Source organism: Serinus canaria, chromosome 15 (assembly GCF_022539315.1).
Source record: "Serinus canaria isolate serCan28SL12 chromosome 15, serCan2020, whole genome shotgun sequence".
Lineage (NCBI taxonomy): Eukaryota > Metazoa > Chordata > Aves > Passeriformes > Fringillidae > Serinus > Serinus canaria.
Window position 1 is genome coordinate 2,120,219 of NC_066329.1, and position 20,266 is coordinate 2,140,484.

The following is a 20,266-nucleotide window of genomic DNA, read 5'->3' on the forward strand; positions in this document are numbered from 1 at the left end:
GCCACACTGTTTCTAGTAATTTGATTTGTAAGGCAAAAAATCTCCCATCCCCTAGCTCAAGGTTCCAGTGGCTTGCATCAGCCCAGGCCCATTAATTAAAGCAGCTGCTCTACCAAGGAAACAAATTACTGTGGGTTCAGGATCAAAAATCATCTTTTCCATAAGAGTTCAGGAGGCATCATGATGCAATGTGGGAAGGCTCAGCTCCATCAGCCCTACCATGTCACAAAGGACAAAGCACAGATAAAACAGTGGCTCCAGTTGCAGACAGAGGTGAGAAAACACCACTGGAGGATGCTGGAAATCGATCTGTTTGCACTGGAAGGAACACAAACTGCAACAGGCTGCAAGCAGCAGAGAGGAGGGGCTTCACCAGAGCTCCAGGCACTGATGGGAGCTCAGGTGAAGAGTAAAAATGACATCTTCAAGAAGTGTAGTAGAAAGAAGGATGGGTTTGTCTGGCCTTAGTAGAAAATTGGGATTTATAAACTCAAAATTAATGCCTGTGCCTGAGAACACTGAAGGCACCACTGAGCACATCCCTACAGCAGCAGAACCCAAGGTAAACCAAGAGCTCCAGGCAGGCTGGAGAAGCAGCTTCCACAGAGTCAGATCAGGCTTCATAGGCAGCTGGAGTGAAAAAACCCCAAACCAACTCAAAACTCCCTGTTCAATACAGCAATGAGCCCATCCTGTCTGCCCTGACACCAAGAGCATTCAGCTGCTGCTGATGGCTGCAGTGCAGGTAAATCCTCCAACACCTGATCCCACTGAGCACAGCCAACAACCCAACCCCACTCTGGGTTTCACCTGAAAGGCTTTTTTCAGGAGCTGGCAGAAAGGGCAGCCTGGCTGTCACTAACACACCCTTACCTAAGCCCCGTGCTCATTGTCACCCGAGCCCTCTGAACTCATGATGTCATTGCCCTGCTCAGGGTGGAAAGAGGAGCCCTGACACTGCTCCTTAACAATGATGAGAGTGAGCAAAGAGAGCACAAAAGGTCCGGGGAAGGTTGAAGAAGAAAGCAATTATTTTCACTTTCTGCTTTGTTTGACATCTTGGCTCGCAGTCACAGGGAGGGGAGGGAGAAACTATGAAAGTTGTGGCATCACAAAAGTGAAATTTAGGCAATTAAACAAGGCAGGCGTTTATTCAGGCTGTTGGAAGTCTTCAGTTTGTTAACTTTGATTCATTTTCATTACTAATTAATATTTTAGTTTCCTTAGGTCTGCACACTGAATTAAGATGCAAGAGCTAATAATAAATACCTTGAGAATAACCCACAAGCCCTATAGCAAAAAATCCAAATTAGATGAGAGTTGACATGAAGTTTTAAAAAGTGCAGGAAAGCTTTTTCAAGCCTTTCGGGCTAGTTTCACACATCATTATGGAACTAAAGAGAGTGGCAAGCCCAACTTCTAAAAAGTCATTTGCAGGTCACCTTTGAGCAGGAGCAAAATGGAGTGGAAGGTGATGGAAGAGAACAAAGGAACTCACCATAAAGGAGCAGCTACTTGTGTGGAGATGTTGCTCAGAGTGAGTTAAACTGAAAGGCCCAAACTGTTTGTGAGTGCTCCCAGAATGAAGACAACTGAATAAAATCATGTCAGCATGAGAAATAAATGTCCAGATTCCCCTAACAAACCCCAGAGGATATTTAGGAAGTTCTTCCTTAGCTTCTCATGGCCTTTATCAAGCATCACTTGGGGAAACACCACCTGTGCCAGGTGTGCCCCACCCTGAAAAGGGAGGAAATGTGAATCTCTTGGTTGATCAAGGCAATCAGCAGGTGAATCTCACCAGTCCCAACTCCTCAAATGTCAAGGACAGCAGGCAGTACTTAGGGGGGAAGGAGGGAAACATCTGAAATTAAAATTTCAAGAGAAGCCAGGGCTGATTTCCCAGTCTGTAAAAGGTGCAGGGACTCCTCTAAATCAGTTTGTGGCCAAGTTCTCCACTACCAGGCCACCACTCACTCATGAAAAACTTAATAAAAAAGAAAGAAAAAGATGATACATTCTAGTTCTGGGTCTGGGAAGGGTGCTCTGGCTCTGGACCTCTTTTGTTTACTTATTTTCAGAGCCACCACCAGCAGCAGTGAAGCCACAGTGCTTTTTCTGCAAGCATTAAAAAATTAACACATCCCCCTCAAAGCCTGCCTGGTGTGGTTTTAGGGGTGAGCTGTGAGGTGAGATAGGCACCAGCAGCACAAGGCAAGCTCACCCCTGGGCTCAGGAACAGCCACAGGTGAGTATTTCAGAGCCAGTCAGGAGCAACAGGCTCAGGATGTGCCATGGGCATGTCACACCATGGGGTCCTCTGGAATGGCAAGGTCAAACAAGGATCACTCTGTGCAGGAGGACCCAACCTCTGAAAATAAGGTAGCAAAAGGAAAAAAGGTAGCAAAAAAGTAGCAATTTTACTGTCTGAACAAGCATTTGCTTTAAAAAAACCCATATAAATCCAGATTGTAGTGAGAGAAAGCGAAGCAATCCAGGAATTCTGCACAGTAAATGACAGCATCAGGCACAGGGAGCCTCATCAGCAGCAGGAATTTCTAAAAGCCAAGCAAGCAGCTATATAATTGCTTTAAGTAAGCTCTGACTTAGGGCTGAAACTCCATTGGAATGGGGGATGAGGGGGAGAACATCATCCCTTTAGAGAAGATCCTTCGAGACGTGTAACTGTAGAAAGGCTGGCAAATACAGCATTGATTGGGAGTGAGGTAACCACAAACACCACCGGCTCAAATGAAAAGGGAGTCAGGGGCTGACCCAGAAAACAAGCCTGGTAACCACCGGGATGAAATTTTAATGACAAACACAAGAAGCTCTGCGTGCAGGCCAGATTGAATTATCTGATGTCAGGCAGCACAAAGGGGAGCTGCTCGCTGCCACCTCGGCTCCCAGCTCAGGTTGCACTCAATCAATCCTTGATATTCTGCCATCTCCTGGCCTCAGCCTGGCCAGCAGCCTGGGGACGAGGGGAGAGTGCATGGAGTAGGAGCATTTCTCTGGGTATTTCTGTGCCTTTGCTTCTTTCACAGATTAATAGAGAGCTGCTCCTGAACCAGCTCAAACTGTGCCTCTGTAAATCACAGCTGCTGGTTTAAGTCACTCTGCCCACAACCTGTATAAACTCCCTTTCAAAAAGGTTAAAAAGCTCTACAGCAAATAAAATAAAAATGATTCTGCTTTGCAGCAGGGTTTGAAGCAGGACAGTGAAGATGACAAGATCATGCCTAGCACAGCACAGGTTCAAATCAATCAGTGACTCCAGGCTTGCTCCAAGATTCCCAAACACACCAACCCCAGTATTCCTGCTCTCTCCAAGCAGAACTCCTCTCAACAGCCCAACTCTAGAACTTCATCTGGCTGCTGCCAGAAAAAGAGTTAAAGATGTTTCTATAAATACATCAGCAACAAAAGGATTGCTAAGGAGAATCTCCATCTTTATTGGATCAGGGGGAAACAGTGACAAAAGATGAGGAAAAGGCTGAAGGAATTAAGGCCCTGTCCTCAGGGTACCCAGGCTGGAAACCAGGGGCAGGGAGCAGAATGAGGGCCCATGATCCAAGGGGAAATGGTTGGCATCCTGCTGCAGCATGTGGGACCCACCCCAGGGTGCTGAGGGAGGGGGGCAGAGCTCACCCCAACACTTGCCACCTTTCCCAGCAGGGAGCCCACGGGCCCTCCTTTCCCAGGGAACTGACTCAGCAATTGTGATGCCCATCCAGGAGCTGGGCTGGAAGGAGGATCCAGGGAAATGCTGCCCTGTCAGCCTGACCTCAGTGCCAGGCAAAGCTCTGTAACAGAACATCAGCAGAGCCAAGTGCCACCACCACCCCAGGGAATGCTGGAGGCCTGGGCAGGAGTGGCTGCACGGGGTGGACAAAGCCCTGGGGGTGCTGGTGACAGCAGCTGGTCACCAGCCCAGGTGTGCCCAGGTGTGCAAGAGGGCCAAGGGCACCTGGGCTGTGCCAGGGCAAAGCACTGGGCACTCCTGGGACACCTCCAATCCTCTGTCCAGGTCTGGGCCCCTCAGGACAGAAAGGACCTGGAGGGGCTGGAGCACCAGGAGTGGCTGAGGGATCAAAAAACCTGCTAAAAACTGAGCAGCCCTGAGAGAAATAGAAAATATTGGGAATAGAAAATCCTTGGGAAATGCCCCACAGTTGTGGATTAGCAGCACCAGGCCTTGCAAACTCACACACTGTAATCACTGGTTATTCCCATGCAAAGCTGAGCACACAAGTGTTTGTGAAACAGGAGAGAGAATCATTAAATGTAACAGATAATTGATATTTATACTGAGAGGAGAATTGACTTTGTAAACCTCAGCTATTAAATTACTTCTTCAGCACTGAAGGAACACAACAGTTTGCTATTGATCACCAGATTCATTACAGCTTTTTGACAAATTTGAAAGCACAATGCCATTAAGTTCAATTTTATAAGCTGGGAGAGACAGGGGAGGGTTATGGTTGGATTTAAAAAATAAAAACACAGCAAACAACAAAATCCCAACAAATTCCTTGACATCCCAAATACTTACCAAATGCACACAAAGTATTTCTCTGCATAATTTGCTGATGCCCTCTGAAGTTTTAGTTATAAATTGAAGTTTGATATTTACCAAATTATCAGACAAAGCAGAGTGAAGGACAAGCAGTAAACAGCAAAGGACGTAACATAATTTTTAAGTTCCAATACTCTAAACTCTTCATTTACTAGCCAGCTAAATTCAAACAGCTGAATTCTAATTTCCTCATGTTGTTTTATCAAACACATGCTCACAGCTTCATAAAGAGATAATTCATTTTTCAGAGAAATTCCTGGAAAGTCATTTAAGTGAACACCATTTTTTCTAAAGGATACACACATCCAGATTTCCCTCATTGGTCTCTTACCTGCTCACCCATTTTCAGGAACCTGAATAATTTAATTGTATCATACCCCTGATGTAAATTCACCAAGAGAATCAGGAGATCTGGAGGAACTGGAGAACCAACATGAAAAGAGTGTCTGCAACTGTCAGAACCCAACTCCTCTAATACACCAAGCCAAAATATGGAGTTTAATATGCAAAAACTATTGGAGTTTAATATGCAGGACTCATAACCTTTCTTTATTAATAATTTTGAAATGTAATTAAATCTGCATAACTCCTATCTCCTGCACATTTGGATATAAACACAAGGGAGAAAATGAAGGAAAAGAAGAGCTGGAGGTTTTGGCAGCAGCATGAAGACAACTGGGTTTGCTGTCTGAAAGTTCAGAATCCTGCTCTCAGCTGTCCAAAGGCATTCAAAAGGATTTCCATGAATTAGAGTTTTCCAGGCATCCTTCTTATAACCAGCCTGTGAATTTTGAAGTATTTTAGAAGCAGTTTTCTCAGTCCCACACCATTAACATGAAGTGCTACCATTAAACACTGAATTCTGGTATGTCAAGGACAATGTAATAATTTTATTTATATCATAATTTTTATTTACTCACGTCATTTCGGGAGGGTTACTAGTTACTGAACCTGTAAAATTCAAACAGAACACAGGAAAGCCTCACACTTCCTGGGAGAATCACAATCTTCTAAAAAATTGTGAGACTCTTAAATTCTATTTAAGAGTGTAAACCACATGAATAGGTAACATTAAAGCAAGGTCCAGAAAACTTCCCTATCAGGAAAAGAGAAGTTTGAGTTTATCTATTCTGAGTGGGTTAGTCCCACTTCTAAAGTTATTTCTGTGCTGTGACAAGATACCCTTGTGATTAAGAGATTTTTATGAAAAAACATTTAAAAGGGGGATTTTTTCAGTAGATGTGTAAAATGTTTAATACATTCTGGGTGTTTCCACAGCAAAACAATAGATGGAGTTCATCAGAAAACACCTGAGTTTTTACAGGGACTACTTGTACATGAGATAACTTTTGAATAGTTCCATAAAAATTTCAGCTGCTGAGGTAAATTGTAGATCAACATCCTCATCAGTCACTAAAGGACAGCCTGAGGAACTGCAGCTGAATCCATTCTTAACAGAATTAAGGTTAATGAATTAAGCAACAAACAGGTGTTGCTTCTGAACTTATTAACAGAAGCACCTGAGATTTCAGATGGTGATGGTGGAGTAAGCCCTACAGAGCCTGGTAAAGATGGAGTGGGCATTACACAGCCTGGTAAGGATGGAGCAAGCTTTACACATTCTGTTAAAGGTGGAGTGGGCATTACACACACTGGTGAAGATAAAATAAGCATTACACACTCTACAGAAGGTGGAGTGGGCATTACACAGCCTGGTAAAGGTAGAGTGGGAATTACACACACTCTAAAAGATGGAGTGGACATTCCACACTCTGGTAAGCATGGAGTGAACATTACACACTCCATAAAAGGTGGAGTGGGAATTGCACACTCTGGTAAGGATGGAGTAGGCACTACACACTGTTGCAGGTGCAATGGACATCACACATCCTGCAGTACACGGAGTGAACATTACACTCTATAGAATATGGAGCAAGCTTTACACACTCTATAAAGGATGGAGTGGGCAGTGCACACTCTATGGGAGGCACAGTGGGCAGTGCCCACTCTGTGGAAGCTGCAGTGGGCAGTGCAGACCTGCACGCGCATGGGCAGTGCACACTCTGTGGGAGCTGCAGTGACACTCTGTGGGAGCGCAGTGGGCAGTGCAGACCCTGGCACAGCCGCAGTGGGCAGTGCAGACCCTGGCACAGCCACAGGGGCAGTGCACACTCTATGGGAGGCACAGTGGGCAGTGCACACTCTGTGGGAGCTGCAGTGGGCAGTGCAGACCCTGGCACAGCCGCAGTGGGCAGTGCACACTCTGTGGGAGCTGCAGTGGGCAGTGCAGACCCTGGCACAGCCACAGTGGGCAGTGCAGACCCTGGCACAGCCACAGTGGGCAGTGCACACTCTGTGGGAGCTGCAGTGGGCAGTGCAGACCCTGGCACAGCCGCAGTGGGCAGTGCAGACTCTGGCACAGCCGCAGTGGGCAGTGCACACTCTCTGGAAGCTGCAGTGGGCAGTGCAGACCCTGGCACAGCCGCAGTGGGCAGTGCACACTCTGTGGGAGCTGCAGTGGGCAGTGCACACTCTCTGGAAGCTGCAGTGGGCAGTGCAGACCCTGGCACAGCCGCAGTGGGCAGTGCACACTCTGTGGGAGCTGCAGTGGGCAGTGCACACTCTGTGGAAGCTGCAGTGGGCAGTGCACACTCTCTGGGAGCTGCAGTGGGCAGTGCAGACCCTGGCACAGCCGCAGTGGGCAGTGCCAGCCCCATGCTCACCCTGCCATGACCATGCCGTCGCAGCAGTGGACGTCGCACAGGACGCGGCCGGGCTCGTAGTGCAGCTGGCTGACGGCACCCACACGGTTCTGCAGAGAGACACAGCCTTGGTGTTCCCCTTCCTTCAGCCACCAAAACCTGCTGCTGGCAAACTCCCAGCTTTGCTACTGCTGCTGAGAGAAGACACATCTACCCCAAAACCCCCCTAGCAGCTTTCAAGTGGGAAAGAGGAGCTGCAGAACACAACACCGACTCTCCTCTCCTACTTGCTCTAAGCAGGTTCCCGTTTTTCCCCATTCCAATTTTTCCCCAATTCCTTAATTCCCCTCTCACCTTCCAGTTGGTTTTCAGCATGTGCTCTCTGGCCCTGCAGTTTTTGAGGGCGAGTTTCCAGCAGGAATGGTCAGAGATGCTCATGTCCAACAGGTATCCCTCCTCCTGGCATAGCCGGTACCACAACACTTCGTCTTCTGCAAGGATTTTCCACGTCCTGCTGACCTAGAAATCAATGTTTATATATGGATCTCTCATAAATGGATAAGGAAAAATGAGATTTAATATGAAATATTAAATAGTATCTGAAATATAAAGATATATATTAATACAGGCTTGTACTAAGATGAAAGTCTTACTGTAACAAATGTATTTGTTCAGTCTTTGTAGACCTGAGTCTATAAAAATCCCAGACTTTTAACAAAAGGCTTGTTTTCTGTGGTTTATTCAGGAAATAACTGAGTTTATACTCCACAAACTCCACATAACATAGACACCAGTTTAGTGGCCACACTGTCAACCTGAAATATCACTGACTGGAAAATTTTGACAGGAAAAGCAGCAAGAAAACAATTAAGAGAGAATTGTGAGCTTAGAGCAAAAATATGAATATATTTTCATATTTGTAGCTAAGAAACCCTCTCAGATCACAGCACCATATCTCTGAAGTCCCACTGACAATGCCTGATTAGGGGTATGACATTAGTGATTTATAACCTATTGTATTACAGTATGCATAAATAGGAATGAATTATTAAGTTTTTCAAGCAGCCTCAAGTTGCTGCCCATTCCAGAGAGAACAGCTTCATCACAATCAATTGTGGGCTCAGAATTAAAGATTCAAGAGGTAAGAGCCAACTTAAGTAGCTTTTTTTTCCCTCTGTAATCCTTAATTTAAAAAAACAGACGTAACCAATGAAAGCCACGACTGGTGAAAGCAGCAATCAATTGTGCTCTGGTTCTAAAAAGATTAAAAGAACCTTCTGAGACTGACATCATTTTTAGTAAGTTACAATTAAGCATCTAATGCTCATTTCAGTCCCCAGATTATGCCAAGAATCCAAGCCTCCCATGGACACATACTCCCCCAGGACCGTCTCTTTCTATTTATTTGCCATTTTTTCCATAGTGACACACACACAAAATGTTTAATATGATGAAAGAAGGGGTGATCTGAGTAACCTGCAAGTGTTTTCAAGGTTTGAGACCTACAGAGAAAAGCAGTGCTCAAATAGGAATATCCAAAAGCAGCAAAATGAACATTCTGGATCACCCAGAGACCTGAGTGCAAACTGGCAGAGGGAGACAATCCCCCTCCATCCTCTGACAAAGGAAACAACCTGCACAGGGCAAGAATAATGCCCTGAAATGACAGAACCAGCACTGAGGCTTCTCCAGCAACACAGCACCCTGGAATCAAAGTGCTGAGTGCTCCTGTCCCTAGAGGGACACACTCAGCAACTTCAAAAGCACAAAAAGAGGCAATCCCAAATCCAAACCATTAAGAATTTGCTCTAAATTTGATTTGAAAGTAGGATAAATATCTGTGTTATTGCTCCAAGAACACACACACAAAAAAAAAAACCCCAAAGCAGCTTTCTGCTGACACACCAAAAGAGCAGCTGTGGTGCAGGAGTGGAGCTCCCCAGGCAGAACCTCTGCCCCCTCCCCAAACAGCAGCACATTTTCCTGACAGGGACAGGCTGAGCACACGCACAGAGAAGCACAGCCAAACCAGGCCAGCCTTTGCCTTGCTTTCCAAAAGAAAAATCAAAAATAAACACACACCTTTCAGCCTGCCAAAACAGACAATATTGCACAGACCTTTCAAGTTTCAAGGTCTTAAAAGCATTTTATAAAGACAGTAAAACAAAAGAAAAGGGGGAGAGCTACATAAAATTTTGACTGCCTTTTCAACTTTCAGGGGGAATAAAGATCCTATCCTATCCTGATTTTTTTTCAATCAAATTACAGCGAACCCTGCTGCTTTACAAGCCTGAATTTCCAAAGGGTCCCTAACCCAGCCTTTTCTTACAGCCCCAAACTCACATGCCAATCCCTTGTAAAACCCCACTGAGCGAGGCTCAGCTGCACGAAATCACTAATAAAGAGTCTCAAGCATTTCACTTTACAGCACCACTGTGAGCTGCAGCATTAAAACCAGCCATTGGCTTCAAGTCAGCTTCATTAGATCTGCTTGACTTGGAGTTTCAGGTGAGGCCCCAAAAGCCAGGGCATTATGGCTTTATTTACATGCACCCAAAAGCTGGGTGCTGGAGAGGAGCTGAGATGTGCAAAGCTCTCGTTAAAACTGTTTCCAAATCTAAACTGCACAGAAACTTCAGCAAGGATCAATGACAACATCTTACAGACTTGTTTATAGATTTGGAGTCCTGAATTTAATTTTGTCTTCAGTGTTCCTATTATCTTTTTACAACTGTTCTCAGCAAAGAAAGTTTGGGTTCCCCTGAGCTCCACAGAGGGACAGTTTTATATTTTATAGTTCAGCAAGTAATAATGTTCTGAAGGACTTCAAAAGCTTTTGCTGACACAGGCTTTGCTATTTGGTTTTGCCTCTGGGGAATATTTTCCCCCCTAAAAAACCCCACCTCTTCCATCAAATCCAAAATTTCTTCTAATCCCATCTAAATCAACTGGCCCAAATCCTAATGAAGGTTTATTCATCCCTCTGCATCTGATAATGGTTTTTATTTCACTAGGTTTATTTTCTTCCCCAGACACACAAAGGCAGAGTCAAGGCTCATTTGCTGGGACCAGGGGCCTCAATTAGAACTAGCTGGACTTTGAGCTCAGTACAAAAAACAGTGCCAAGTGTTTAATCCAAAGCCATTCTAATGGAAACTGCTCATCTTTTCTGCTCACAGCCCTGAGCACAAAATGGTTTGGCCTGGAAGGGACCTTAAAGACCACCCAGTGCCACCCCCTGCCATGGTCAGGGACACCTTCCCCGGTCCCAGGCTGCTCCAAGCCCTGTCCAACCTGGGACACTGCCAGGGATTCAGGGGCAGCCACAGCTGCTCCGGGAGTTCCATCCCAGCCTCTCCCCACCCTCCCAAGGAACAATTCCTAATTCCCAAGATCCCATCCATCCCTGCCCTCTGGCAGTGGAAGCCATTCCCGGGGTCCTGTCCCTCCATCCCTTGTCCCCAGTCGCTCTCCAGCTCTCCTGGAGCCCCTTTGGATGCTGGAATGGGCACTGAGCTCTCCCTGAAGCCTTTTCTTCTCCAGCTCTCCCAGCCTGGCTCCAGCCCGTGGAGCATCTCCTCCTCTGGGCTCACTCCAGCAGCTCCAGGTCCCTCCTGATGTTGGGGACCCCACAGCCAGGGGCAGCTCTGCAGGTGGAGTCTCACCTGAGTGGGGCAGAGGGGCAGAATCCCTCCCTCCTTTCCTGCTGCCCCTGCTGGGGGCTCAGCCCAGGGCAGAGATATCCTTATCCATCCATTTCTCTGCACTCTCTGGGAATCACGAGGAGGATGGATGATGGCTTTTACCCATAAAAAACCTTGATAAAAAACCATGCTCAAAAAACCACATTCAATTTTCCTTTTATAAATGTACAAACAATAAAGCCTCAACAGTTTGACAATCCCAGAAGCCCTGGAGGTAAGCAGCTGAAATTCTTGATTTATGCATGACAATTCATTCCTAAATTCCTAGAAACACTCTCCCTTGCCCTAGATACATACACAATTCCTGTGTAGGTAAACACTTCTAAATCTTCTCTAAGATGAAAACCTAACAGGTCAAGGGAATTTCCCACTGATCTGTTCAGAAACAAAACTGCCAAAATTCAGTGCTGCTGAATTCAAACACATCCCCTCATCACCAAGCTGAACCATAAAGGCCATGGGTAAAATAAATGTATTTACAGTACAGCCCTAAATCACACAAGGGCATTCCAGCTGGTCACATTTGTGGTGTCCCAAGGGATTGTTTTTCCTTTCCCTCCAGGAAGGAAGGAGTGACTGCCCCTAAACCTGCTCACAGTCACAGGAGAGTCACTCGTGCTACAGATATTTCTGCCAATGGTCAGAACACAATCAGAAAGTGCCCACAGGGCAGAATTCTGCCCTACCCTGGCCTGCTCTGTGCCACATGAAGCCCTGGATACTTTTCTCCTTGAATTCCAAATGTGGGATATCAACAGAGACTGGTCTGGTGGATGCTACTGCATGTCACCCCCCTACTGCAGACCCAGCAGAGCTCAGGCACTGAGGACACTTATTTACAGACTTCTGCATTTCCAGTGCCACACTGACAGGCTGTGGTTTACACTGCTAATGCCAAAAATCAAAGAAAAGCTGTGGGGGAGCGAGGGAGAGGGAAATATCAAGGTGAAATGAACGTTCTCCAGACAGTCTGTGGTGTGATTAAATCTCAGAGAGGCTCTGCAGTCAGGCTCCTTTCCTGTTAGCTGGTTACCAATTTGGCATAAAGAACTAAGCAAACAGGTTTTCTCCAAAGGCACTCACATGGATCATGATGCCAATTCCACCAACTGGCCCAATTTCACTGAAATCCCAAGGCACCTTAATAAAAAAAACCTTTCTAGGATAACACCATAAAGCAGCAGGGTTTTCCATGGAACAGAAGAGGGCTCCCCCCCTTCAAAAACAAAAGCACCAGGAGAAAAATGAAAATGCTATTTATTTTTATGGCTCTGCTTTTTATTTGAACAGTTAAATAGAAGCCAGCTCTGCACTAGAAATTCATCTGATTGGGAAAGCCCAGTGAAACACTGGGCACTTGCTCAGCTACCTGTCAGCTGCCACAAAGGAACAGTCACTTGGGAACAGGAGAATGAGAAATGTGGAAAATTGTCTCTGTTAAAACACATCTTAAGAGAACAGGTTCAAGCTAAAAAGCAAAGTGGAGAGAAATCCAGTGCAGTCCTAAGCACAGGGAAAAGGAGCAGCCTTACAGCAGCCAATCTTTTTACTATGCCATGAGGTAAAGTGATCATGCCTAAGGAAGGGGGAAAAAAGAGTGAAAAAATAACCTTAAACTAATCCACTTCAAAATGCAACCCTGCTCCATGTCATGGGCTGTGGCCCTAACTGATGGCATATCTCAACTCCCAGGGACAGAAACCTGAGCACATCTGAAAGCTTCCCTTCCTGGACAGCACCAAAAAATAATTCTAGAGAATTTTCCCCTCTGCAAGAGCAGCCCTGCACAAGGAATTGATTTTCTTTAAACAGTCCCTGTCCCTAAAAGGCATTAGCAACTCAAAGATTCAAGCAACAACCACTTGTAGCTATTTGCTCATACTGAATATTAAAAGCCCAATTTCCTTTCAAAGTCTGGGCCATTTGCAGAATATTTGAGTTTAGTTTACCATCCTCAACAGACCCTGTCACTTCTCAGTTTTCACACATTAAGATTTTTCTCTTCCACACAAACCATGCTCTAGACTGTTAGTAACAGAGAGAATGGTTTGGGTTGGATTTTGTGAGGTGGCAAGATGTGCTCTGTATGTAAGAGTTAATGACCACCAGCCTGGCACCCTAAACAGAGGCCACAGGAGAAGCTGGAATGATATCTCCAATATTCTGCCTGATTTCACAGGATAATCAGCACTGGCCAATTAAGTGTTCTTTGAAGACTCATTCAGAGAGGAGGTTCATCATTCAGTGGGTGAAGAAAGGCAATAAAGAGGCCCAACAGTGTGGGCTGAACAACCCTGAGCAGAATGAGGTGAGAGTGAGTGTTTCAGTAAAGTTCTGGAAGAGACAGGCAGTTTATAACTACACGTAAAGTATGGACCATGCCTGAGTAGAGACTGCTGAAAGCATTATCTGAAAGTATCAGAAAAGAAAAATACAAACCCCTTGCAGGGCTGGGGAGAGGAAATCAGGGTCATTTAAGAATTTAGCCTCACATGGAAATACTACAGACAAAAATTTACTACTCCAATGTCTGTGGTTCAATCCCTTGCTGGAAATTGGGAGGAGCAGCTCTTGCCATGCCCTTAGCACTGCCAAGTGCTGAGTCCTAAACACTGCAAGACACTCACCTGAATCAAAAACGCTTCAGAGCACTCACTCAAATCAAAATATCTTTGCACTATTTATTTTCAATTTTAAGGCTTCGCTGCTGCCCAAGCCACAGATGTTTTATTTAACTCTGCTCAAGTGCAGCTGTAAATCCAGCTCATGTACCATTACATTTCCAATATCCAGCTTTGGAACTGTCTCCTGTGAGTGAAAGCACAACCAGCTGAGTTCCTTGGGCTACCACCCCACTTGCCTACATCGAGGTGCCTGCTTTTTCACCATTTCTGCCAGTTTTCAGTGCTATCAGAGCAGCAAACTGCCAGCAGCACTCACCTGAGCACACCTTCCCAGCTCAGCCTTGCCCAGGTACTGGAATATCTTCAGTGCCAGCTCGTAAGGCAGCTGCACGTCGAAAAAAGGAACCTCATTGATTTCATTCTGGGAAAGGAAAAGGAGAAAATAATTGGTGAGGCTGGTTCAACACACAGTTGGACAGCAGGAGAAGTTACCATGGTATGGAGGAGGAATGGTGTGTCCTCAGGGCCACCACAGCTCCATGAAAACATCAGTTATTCTGCCCTTCCCTTCTTTCATGGCCCTTTAAAGGGCAGAGAAAGGCAGAATACAAGTTCTAGTAAAACAGTTTCTCTAAAGTGCCAAAAACACCCAATAAATGATCACTTTAAAGACATATGCCCATTATTAATTTTACAAGCAAGATTTTAATCCCATATGATGGAAAAATGAACAAATATATTAAACAAAACTGGATGGAGATGATGTTGGTTTCTTTCATTACTAATATAAAAATGTTATTTTAATATGAAATGTTCCTCCTTTTACTAATTGAGCATGTCAAGCAAAAATCTGAAGCCAAATCCATCAATTTAAGCTAACAGCTAAATGCAGCACATAGATTTTTCCTAGATGTATTCTGTTGAGTTTAATTACATAATTAAATACATCTTCTTTCTGCAGTTATCACAACAAGACTTATCTTCACTGTTATCCTGTCTAGATATTCAAAATTCTTATACTCTATAACAGAGAAAGAGCTTAATCAGCTGATTCTGACTATTTCTATGTCACCAGTTTTGCTCTGCAGTGTTTTCCCTGGTTTCTGTCCCCCCACAGGTGCTCCTGATCATTGTCCATCAATCCTCATGCACAAAATCAGCTGCTCAGTTAAAAGCCACCTCCACTGTTTGCCTTCAGAAGCTCAGGATCATCTCCTGTCTCTTGGAACTTCTCTAACCCTGGTACCTTTGTAGGTCTCTCCTACAGCTTCTCATTCAAACCTGGGCCATTTGCAGCACCAAAGTAGAACAGAAGGGATATTCTGGGTTTGTTTAAAGCAGTTACTCAGGGAAATCCCAAAATAACGTAGTGGTGTGGTTTTCAAAGCAAAAGAGACACTCAGGACAAGACATTCTAACACAGGCAAGTGTTTAGACAACACAAACATGGGCAAGGCTCCCACCAGGTCTTTTTAGCAACAAAACATCACTTCAGGCACACTGGAACCTCCCACTTGATCTAAAGTCACTTAGAGCAGGAGCTGCTGCCTGCCCTCCTTATCCCCAATTTCCCTGCACAAGCAGCTCCCTCTCCCTGCCCCGTGCTGGGGCCGCAGGATCTGTTTTGCTCTGGTGTGCTGTAAATCCCACCCGTCTCCAGCGGGGACACCCAAGGAAAACACAGAGGGAAACTCTCCACGGCCACATGCGGGCAGGCTCCGAGCTGGCCAGACGTGATCCCGCTCGGCTCCAGCGGCCCCGGGAGGCTCCGGAGCACGGGCTGCCCGAACAAACCAGAGCAAGGATTGTTAGCTCCGGCCTGATGAGCTCAGGCACGGCACCACCACCGCCGAGCTCCTTCCAAACTGGGCTTGACTCGTGTCCAAGCAGCGGATCCTGGGCTGGCTGGGTGCGCACAGGGGTCTCACTGCGAGGAACGAGGGCTGCAGGCACAGCAGTGCTCACACAAGGCTCAACACCCACGGAGGAAAGGAGGGGAAAAGAGCAAAAAACACCTGCACGGGCTTTTTATAAACTGAGCTGCAGGAGGATTTATACCCTGCTTCAAATAAACCCAGAAGTGCCTTTTTTTTCTGTTTTGGTGCTGCAAAGGGTCCGAGTTTAAATGAAGAGTAGCCGTAGAAGAGACCTACGAAGAAGCAAAGGAAAGGGGGTTAGGAAGTGCCAAGAGGGAGGGGATGATCCTGATTTAGGATCTGTCTGAGGTTCTGGAGGCTAACAAACTCCTACTGATCCCATTCTAATGCAATCCTAACGTTAGGGGCAGAGCCAGGTCTTCCCACACCCCAAAAATTCCTGCAGCTTGTCCTCAGCACAAGGAAGCAGGGATGTTAAGTCAGCACCAGTCTGTCTAAAAGTCTACTGGAATGAGTCCAAAACTCAAATACAACCAGCCCCTCTGAGACAGATTCGGGCTCCTGTGTGCTAATGGAGCACTAATTCTGTAAAATGGATTAATTTGTGCCTTGCAGACAGAAATTTAATCTGTTCCTTTTAATTTTTTTAAGCAAAGAGTAATTAGTCATAGTGAGGTTAGCGAGAACCAAGAAAATTGGTTTCCCCCTTAGTTTTCCAATACTGTAAATAACATCTCTATGGCATTCAGATGATTTACCAAAATAACTTTTATCTGGTTCAGAACTGTATTTAAGTCTATTTCCAAATTAACTCCTTTATTTAAAGAATTAAAGCTTGTTTTCTTACTACGCTGCTGTGTCACAAAGCAGGATATCCTTAATTACTGCACTCACATCAATTGCCTGAGTAAACAACAAAAATCTTAAGAGAAAAAAGATATTATTTCATAGAGTCACGGCACATGTCGAGTTGGAAGGGACCCTCGAGGATCATCGAGCCCAACTCCTAACCCCGCACAAGACACCCCAACAACCCCACCCCGTGCCATTACACAGGACAAGCAGATTATGAAGGGTTAAAACTTTGTAAAAGGATGTACATTCAGAAGCTGAGGTTATAAACAAGCACGCAGCAACACCAATTCAACGTCCCCTTTGCTCGCCGCCTCCCGGCGGCCCCTCGGCCGAGCCCCTCTCCGCGCTCCGGTACCGGCCCCACCGCGACCCCGCCTGGGGCCCGGCCCGGCCCCGCCACAGCCCCGGCCGGACCCGGTCCCGCGCAGCCCTACCAGGTCTCGGATAAGCTGCCCCAGCAGATCGTCCCCATCTCCGGGTTCCCCATCTGCGGGTTCCCCGGTGGGCCGGGCGGGCGCCGGGCTGCGGCGGGCCGGGGGGCTGCCGGCCAGCAGCCCGCGGGCCAGCGCCAGGTACCCGGGCTCGGCCGGGGGCTCCCGCGGGCTCTCTCCCGGCCCCTCCGCTGGCTCCTGAGGGGGCTCCTCCCGCCGCGGCCGCTTCGCATCCCCGGCCCGCTCCTCCCGCCGCCGGGGCCGCTCCCGCTCCGCCGGCACCGCGGCCATAGCGGCGGGGCCGGCCCGGCGCGGCACGGAAACCGCGCCCCGCGCCCGCGCGTTCCGCCGCCACAAGGTTCCGCCGCCGCCGCCGGCACTGGGGCTGGTGCCCGGGAATGGAGCCGGTGTTGGGGCCGGGGCCGTCGTTTTGTGGTCCCCACACGAGGACGGCGATGGCGGCCTGAGGGCCCGGCCTGGCTGTGGAGAGTTGCGGGTGGCCGAGCGAGGCCGCGGCGATGGCAGGGTCGGTTTGGGCTGCGGGCGAGGCTGGGAGCCCTCGGCCCCCTCACAGCCATGGCAGGGGACACGGCCGGGTCCTGCTGGGAGCCCTCGGCTCCCTCACAGCCGTGGCCGAGGACAGGGACAGGACAGGACAGGATCCCGCTGGGCACCCAGAGCCCCGCTGGGAGCCCTCGGCCCCCTCACAGCCGTGGCCGATCCCAAGGGTGAAGCCTTTCCCATGGGAGGATTGTTGCCCATGGACATGGCCGCTCTGAGTGACCAATGTGCCTCTCTGAGGCCATTTTTCCTTTCTCTTGGCCATGTCTGAAGTTGAGCGGGTGGGCAGGGATGGCCCCACTGCTGCCGTGCCCACCACACCTGCTGGGAAGGTGTTTTGCTGCTTGAATCACACCCACCTCCTGCGGCCACCATAGCCTGAGAGCTGCCACTTGGATGGGGCTTTGGGGAAGACACGAAGCTGGCTCAGTTCCTCTCCACTATCAACACACCTTGGTGCTCTAAGGCTGCGTTCAAATGATGCTGAAGCACAGCTGCAAAGCTTCTGCACCTTCAGCCAGTCCAGCTGCCCAGGGAAGCAGAGAGGCCACGAGTACTCAAGTCTTCAGAATGATTCCTGAGGAGCCCTCAAGGAAGCAGAGCAGGTAAGTGATGTGTTGGTGTCAGTCAAACAGCCAGTCCTTCTAGAACAGACTGTAAAACACGGCCCATGCTGTCAGCAGCAGCTTGTGCAGTTACCCCCACCCTGGTGTCCACCTCTTCCTTCCTCACCAACCAATTGCTGGTTTCTCTCCTTACAGCTTGCCTGTGCTGTTTATAAAACCCAAGTTAATGAACATGAACAGGTGTCCAGGAAGAACCCAAACTACCTCGTTTAGGGGAGGAACTCCTGTATGTAGAAACCCTGCAACAGAAGGGTGAAGGCTGGCCATGCCTGGCCTATGTGCTGGACCCCAAAACCACTCTGCCGTGGGTTAAGCCCCCAGCAGGGGCAGCAGGAAAGGAGGGGGGGGGGTTCTGCCTCTCTGCCCTGCTCAGGTGAGACCCCACCTGCAGAGCTGCCCCTGGCTGTGGGGTCCCCAACATCAGGAGGGACCCAGAGCTGCTGGAGTGAGACCAGAGGAGGAGATGCTCCACGGGCTGGAGCCAGGCTGGGAGAGCTGGGGGTGCTCACCTGGAGAGGAGGAGGCTCCAGGGAGAGCTCAGAGCCCCTTGCAGGGCCTGAAGGGGCTCCAGGAGAGCTGGAGAGCGACTGGAGACAAGGGATGGAGGGACAGGACCCCGGGAATGGCTTCCACTGCCAGAGGGCAGGGATGGATGGGAGATTGGGAATTAGGAATTGTTCCCTGGGAGGGTGGGCAGGCCCTGGCACAGGGTGCCCAGAGCAGCTGTGGCTGCCCCTGGATCTCTGGCAGTGTCTAAGGCCAGGTTGGATGGGGCTTGGAGCAGCCTGGGACAGTGGGAGGTGTCCCTGCTCATGGCAGGGGGTGGAATGGCATGAAGTTTAATATCCTTTGCAGCCCAAACCATTCTGTGATTCTGTGACTTGTTTTCCCTACAAAACAATCACTTGCAGGGACTTAGAGGAGGGGTCTCCCTGGGGTGCCCATTCTGGTGAGCCCTGCCAGTGGTGGGATTGCAGCCCAGGAGCTGCCCCTGCAGCAGGACGTGGGGCTGCTCCAGGGAGGGTGCATGGGCTGAGGTGATTTGCCAGGAGGTTCGCAGCAGCTTCTCTGCAAAGCGGAGGTGGGGGGGGGGAACGAGGCCAGTTTGGGGTGATTGCTGGCCCAGAGGGTCCATCCAGGGCTGGTGTGTGCAGGGGGCCCTGCCCGGGGGTGCCAGCCCTGCTCCCATGCCCTGGCAGCTGGGGAGGCCCCGCGGGCCCCGGGTCAGTGCCGGGGGCTGCATGCTCCTGCCTCGGCCACCCGAAATGTGATCCGAATCCGTAATGCTGTGGGTGATGAAATCGGCTCCAGCTCTGTGTAATCCCCTCACTGCCCCCCTGCATCTCCTCGCTGTCCCCTCCTCCAGCCCACAGGCATCTGCAGCCTCGCACCGTCTCTCTATCCCCACGCCATCCCCTCTCTCCCACGGTCGCCTCTATCCCCACATTGTCCCCATACTGTCCCCTCTATCCCCTCTGTCCCCATACTGTCCCCTCTGTCCCCATACTGTCCCCTCTATGCCCACAGTGTCCCCTCCATCCCCATGCTATCCCCTCTATCCCACACTGTCCCACCTTCCTCACACTTCCCCTTTATCCCCAAACTGTCCCTCTGTCCCCACTCTGCCCCCTCTATTCCACACTGTCCTCTCTATCCCCAAGTTGTCCCTCCGTCCCCACGCTGACCCCTCTGTCCCACCTTCCCCACTGCCCTCTCTATCCCACATTGTCCCCTCCATTCCCACACTATCCCCCCATTCCTACACTGTCCCATCAAACTCCCACCCTGGATACCAGAATCTTCCACCACACAAGCACTGTTCCCTCCACTCCCAGTTCCATGCTGTCATTCCATCCTCAGTGTCCCTGCCATCCCCATGCTGTCCCCTCCATCCCAACACCATCCATCCGTCCGTCCGTCCATCCGTCCATTCCCATGCTGTCCCACCAAACTCCCACCCATCCCTCGATACCAGAACGTCCCAGAACACAAGCTCTGTTCCCCCCAGTCCCCCCCATGTCCTTCTATCCCCACACCATCACCTGCATCCCTGTGCCGTCCCTCCCATCCCTCCGCCGTCCCACCGCACTCCCACACCACCGCTGGACACCAGGCCGTCCCACCACCCCACCGCTGTCCCCCTGCCCCCCACCCCCGCGCCGTCTCCCGGCTCCCCCCTCTCCGCCCGCGGCCGAGCACCGCCCCGCGGGGGATGATGTAACCCCCCGTCCCCCCCGTGTCCCGCCCGCGTCCCGCCTGCCGCACACTCGGCGGGCTCGGCGGCGAGCGGACGCAGCCATGTGCCCG

At 49.1% G+C, this 20,266-nt stretch overlaps 1 protein-coding gene across 2 annotated transcripts in view; it reads right to left on the reverse strand.

Annotated features, from left to right (window-relative positions):
* FBXW8 (F-box and WD repeat domain containing 8) overlaps positions 1–17,075 on the reverse strand; it is a 56,909-nt gene extending 39,834 nt beyond the window's left edge. For both annotated transcript variants that reach the window (XR_007778901.1, XM_018916411.3), the window contains exons 1-4: positions 16,776–17,075; positions 13,926–14,030; positions 7,636–7,800; positions 7,303–7,391 (exon numbers count right to left, since the gene is read on the reverse strand). Coding sequence is in view for 1 of the 2 variants with exons in the window: in XM_018916411.3 (XP_018771956.3) it covers positions 7,303–7,391; positions 7,636–7,800; positions 13,926–14,030; positions 16,776–17,063 (647 nt within the window). In the remaining variant the exon portion in view is untranslated. The remainder of the gene's footprint in view (positions 1–7,302; positions 7,392–7,635; positions 7,801–13,925; positions 14,031–16,775) is intronic.
* Between the last annotated feature and the right edge of the window lie 3,191 nt (positions 17,076–20,266).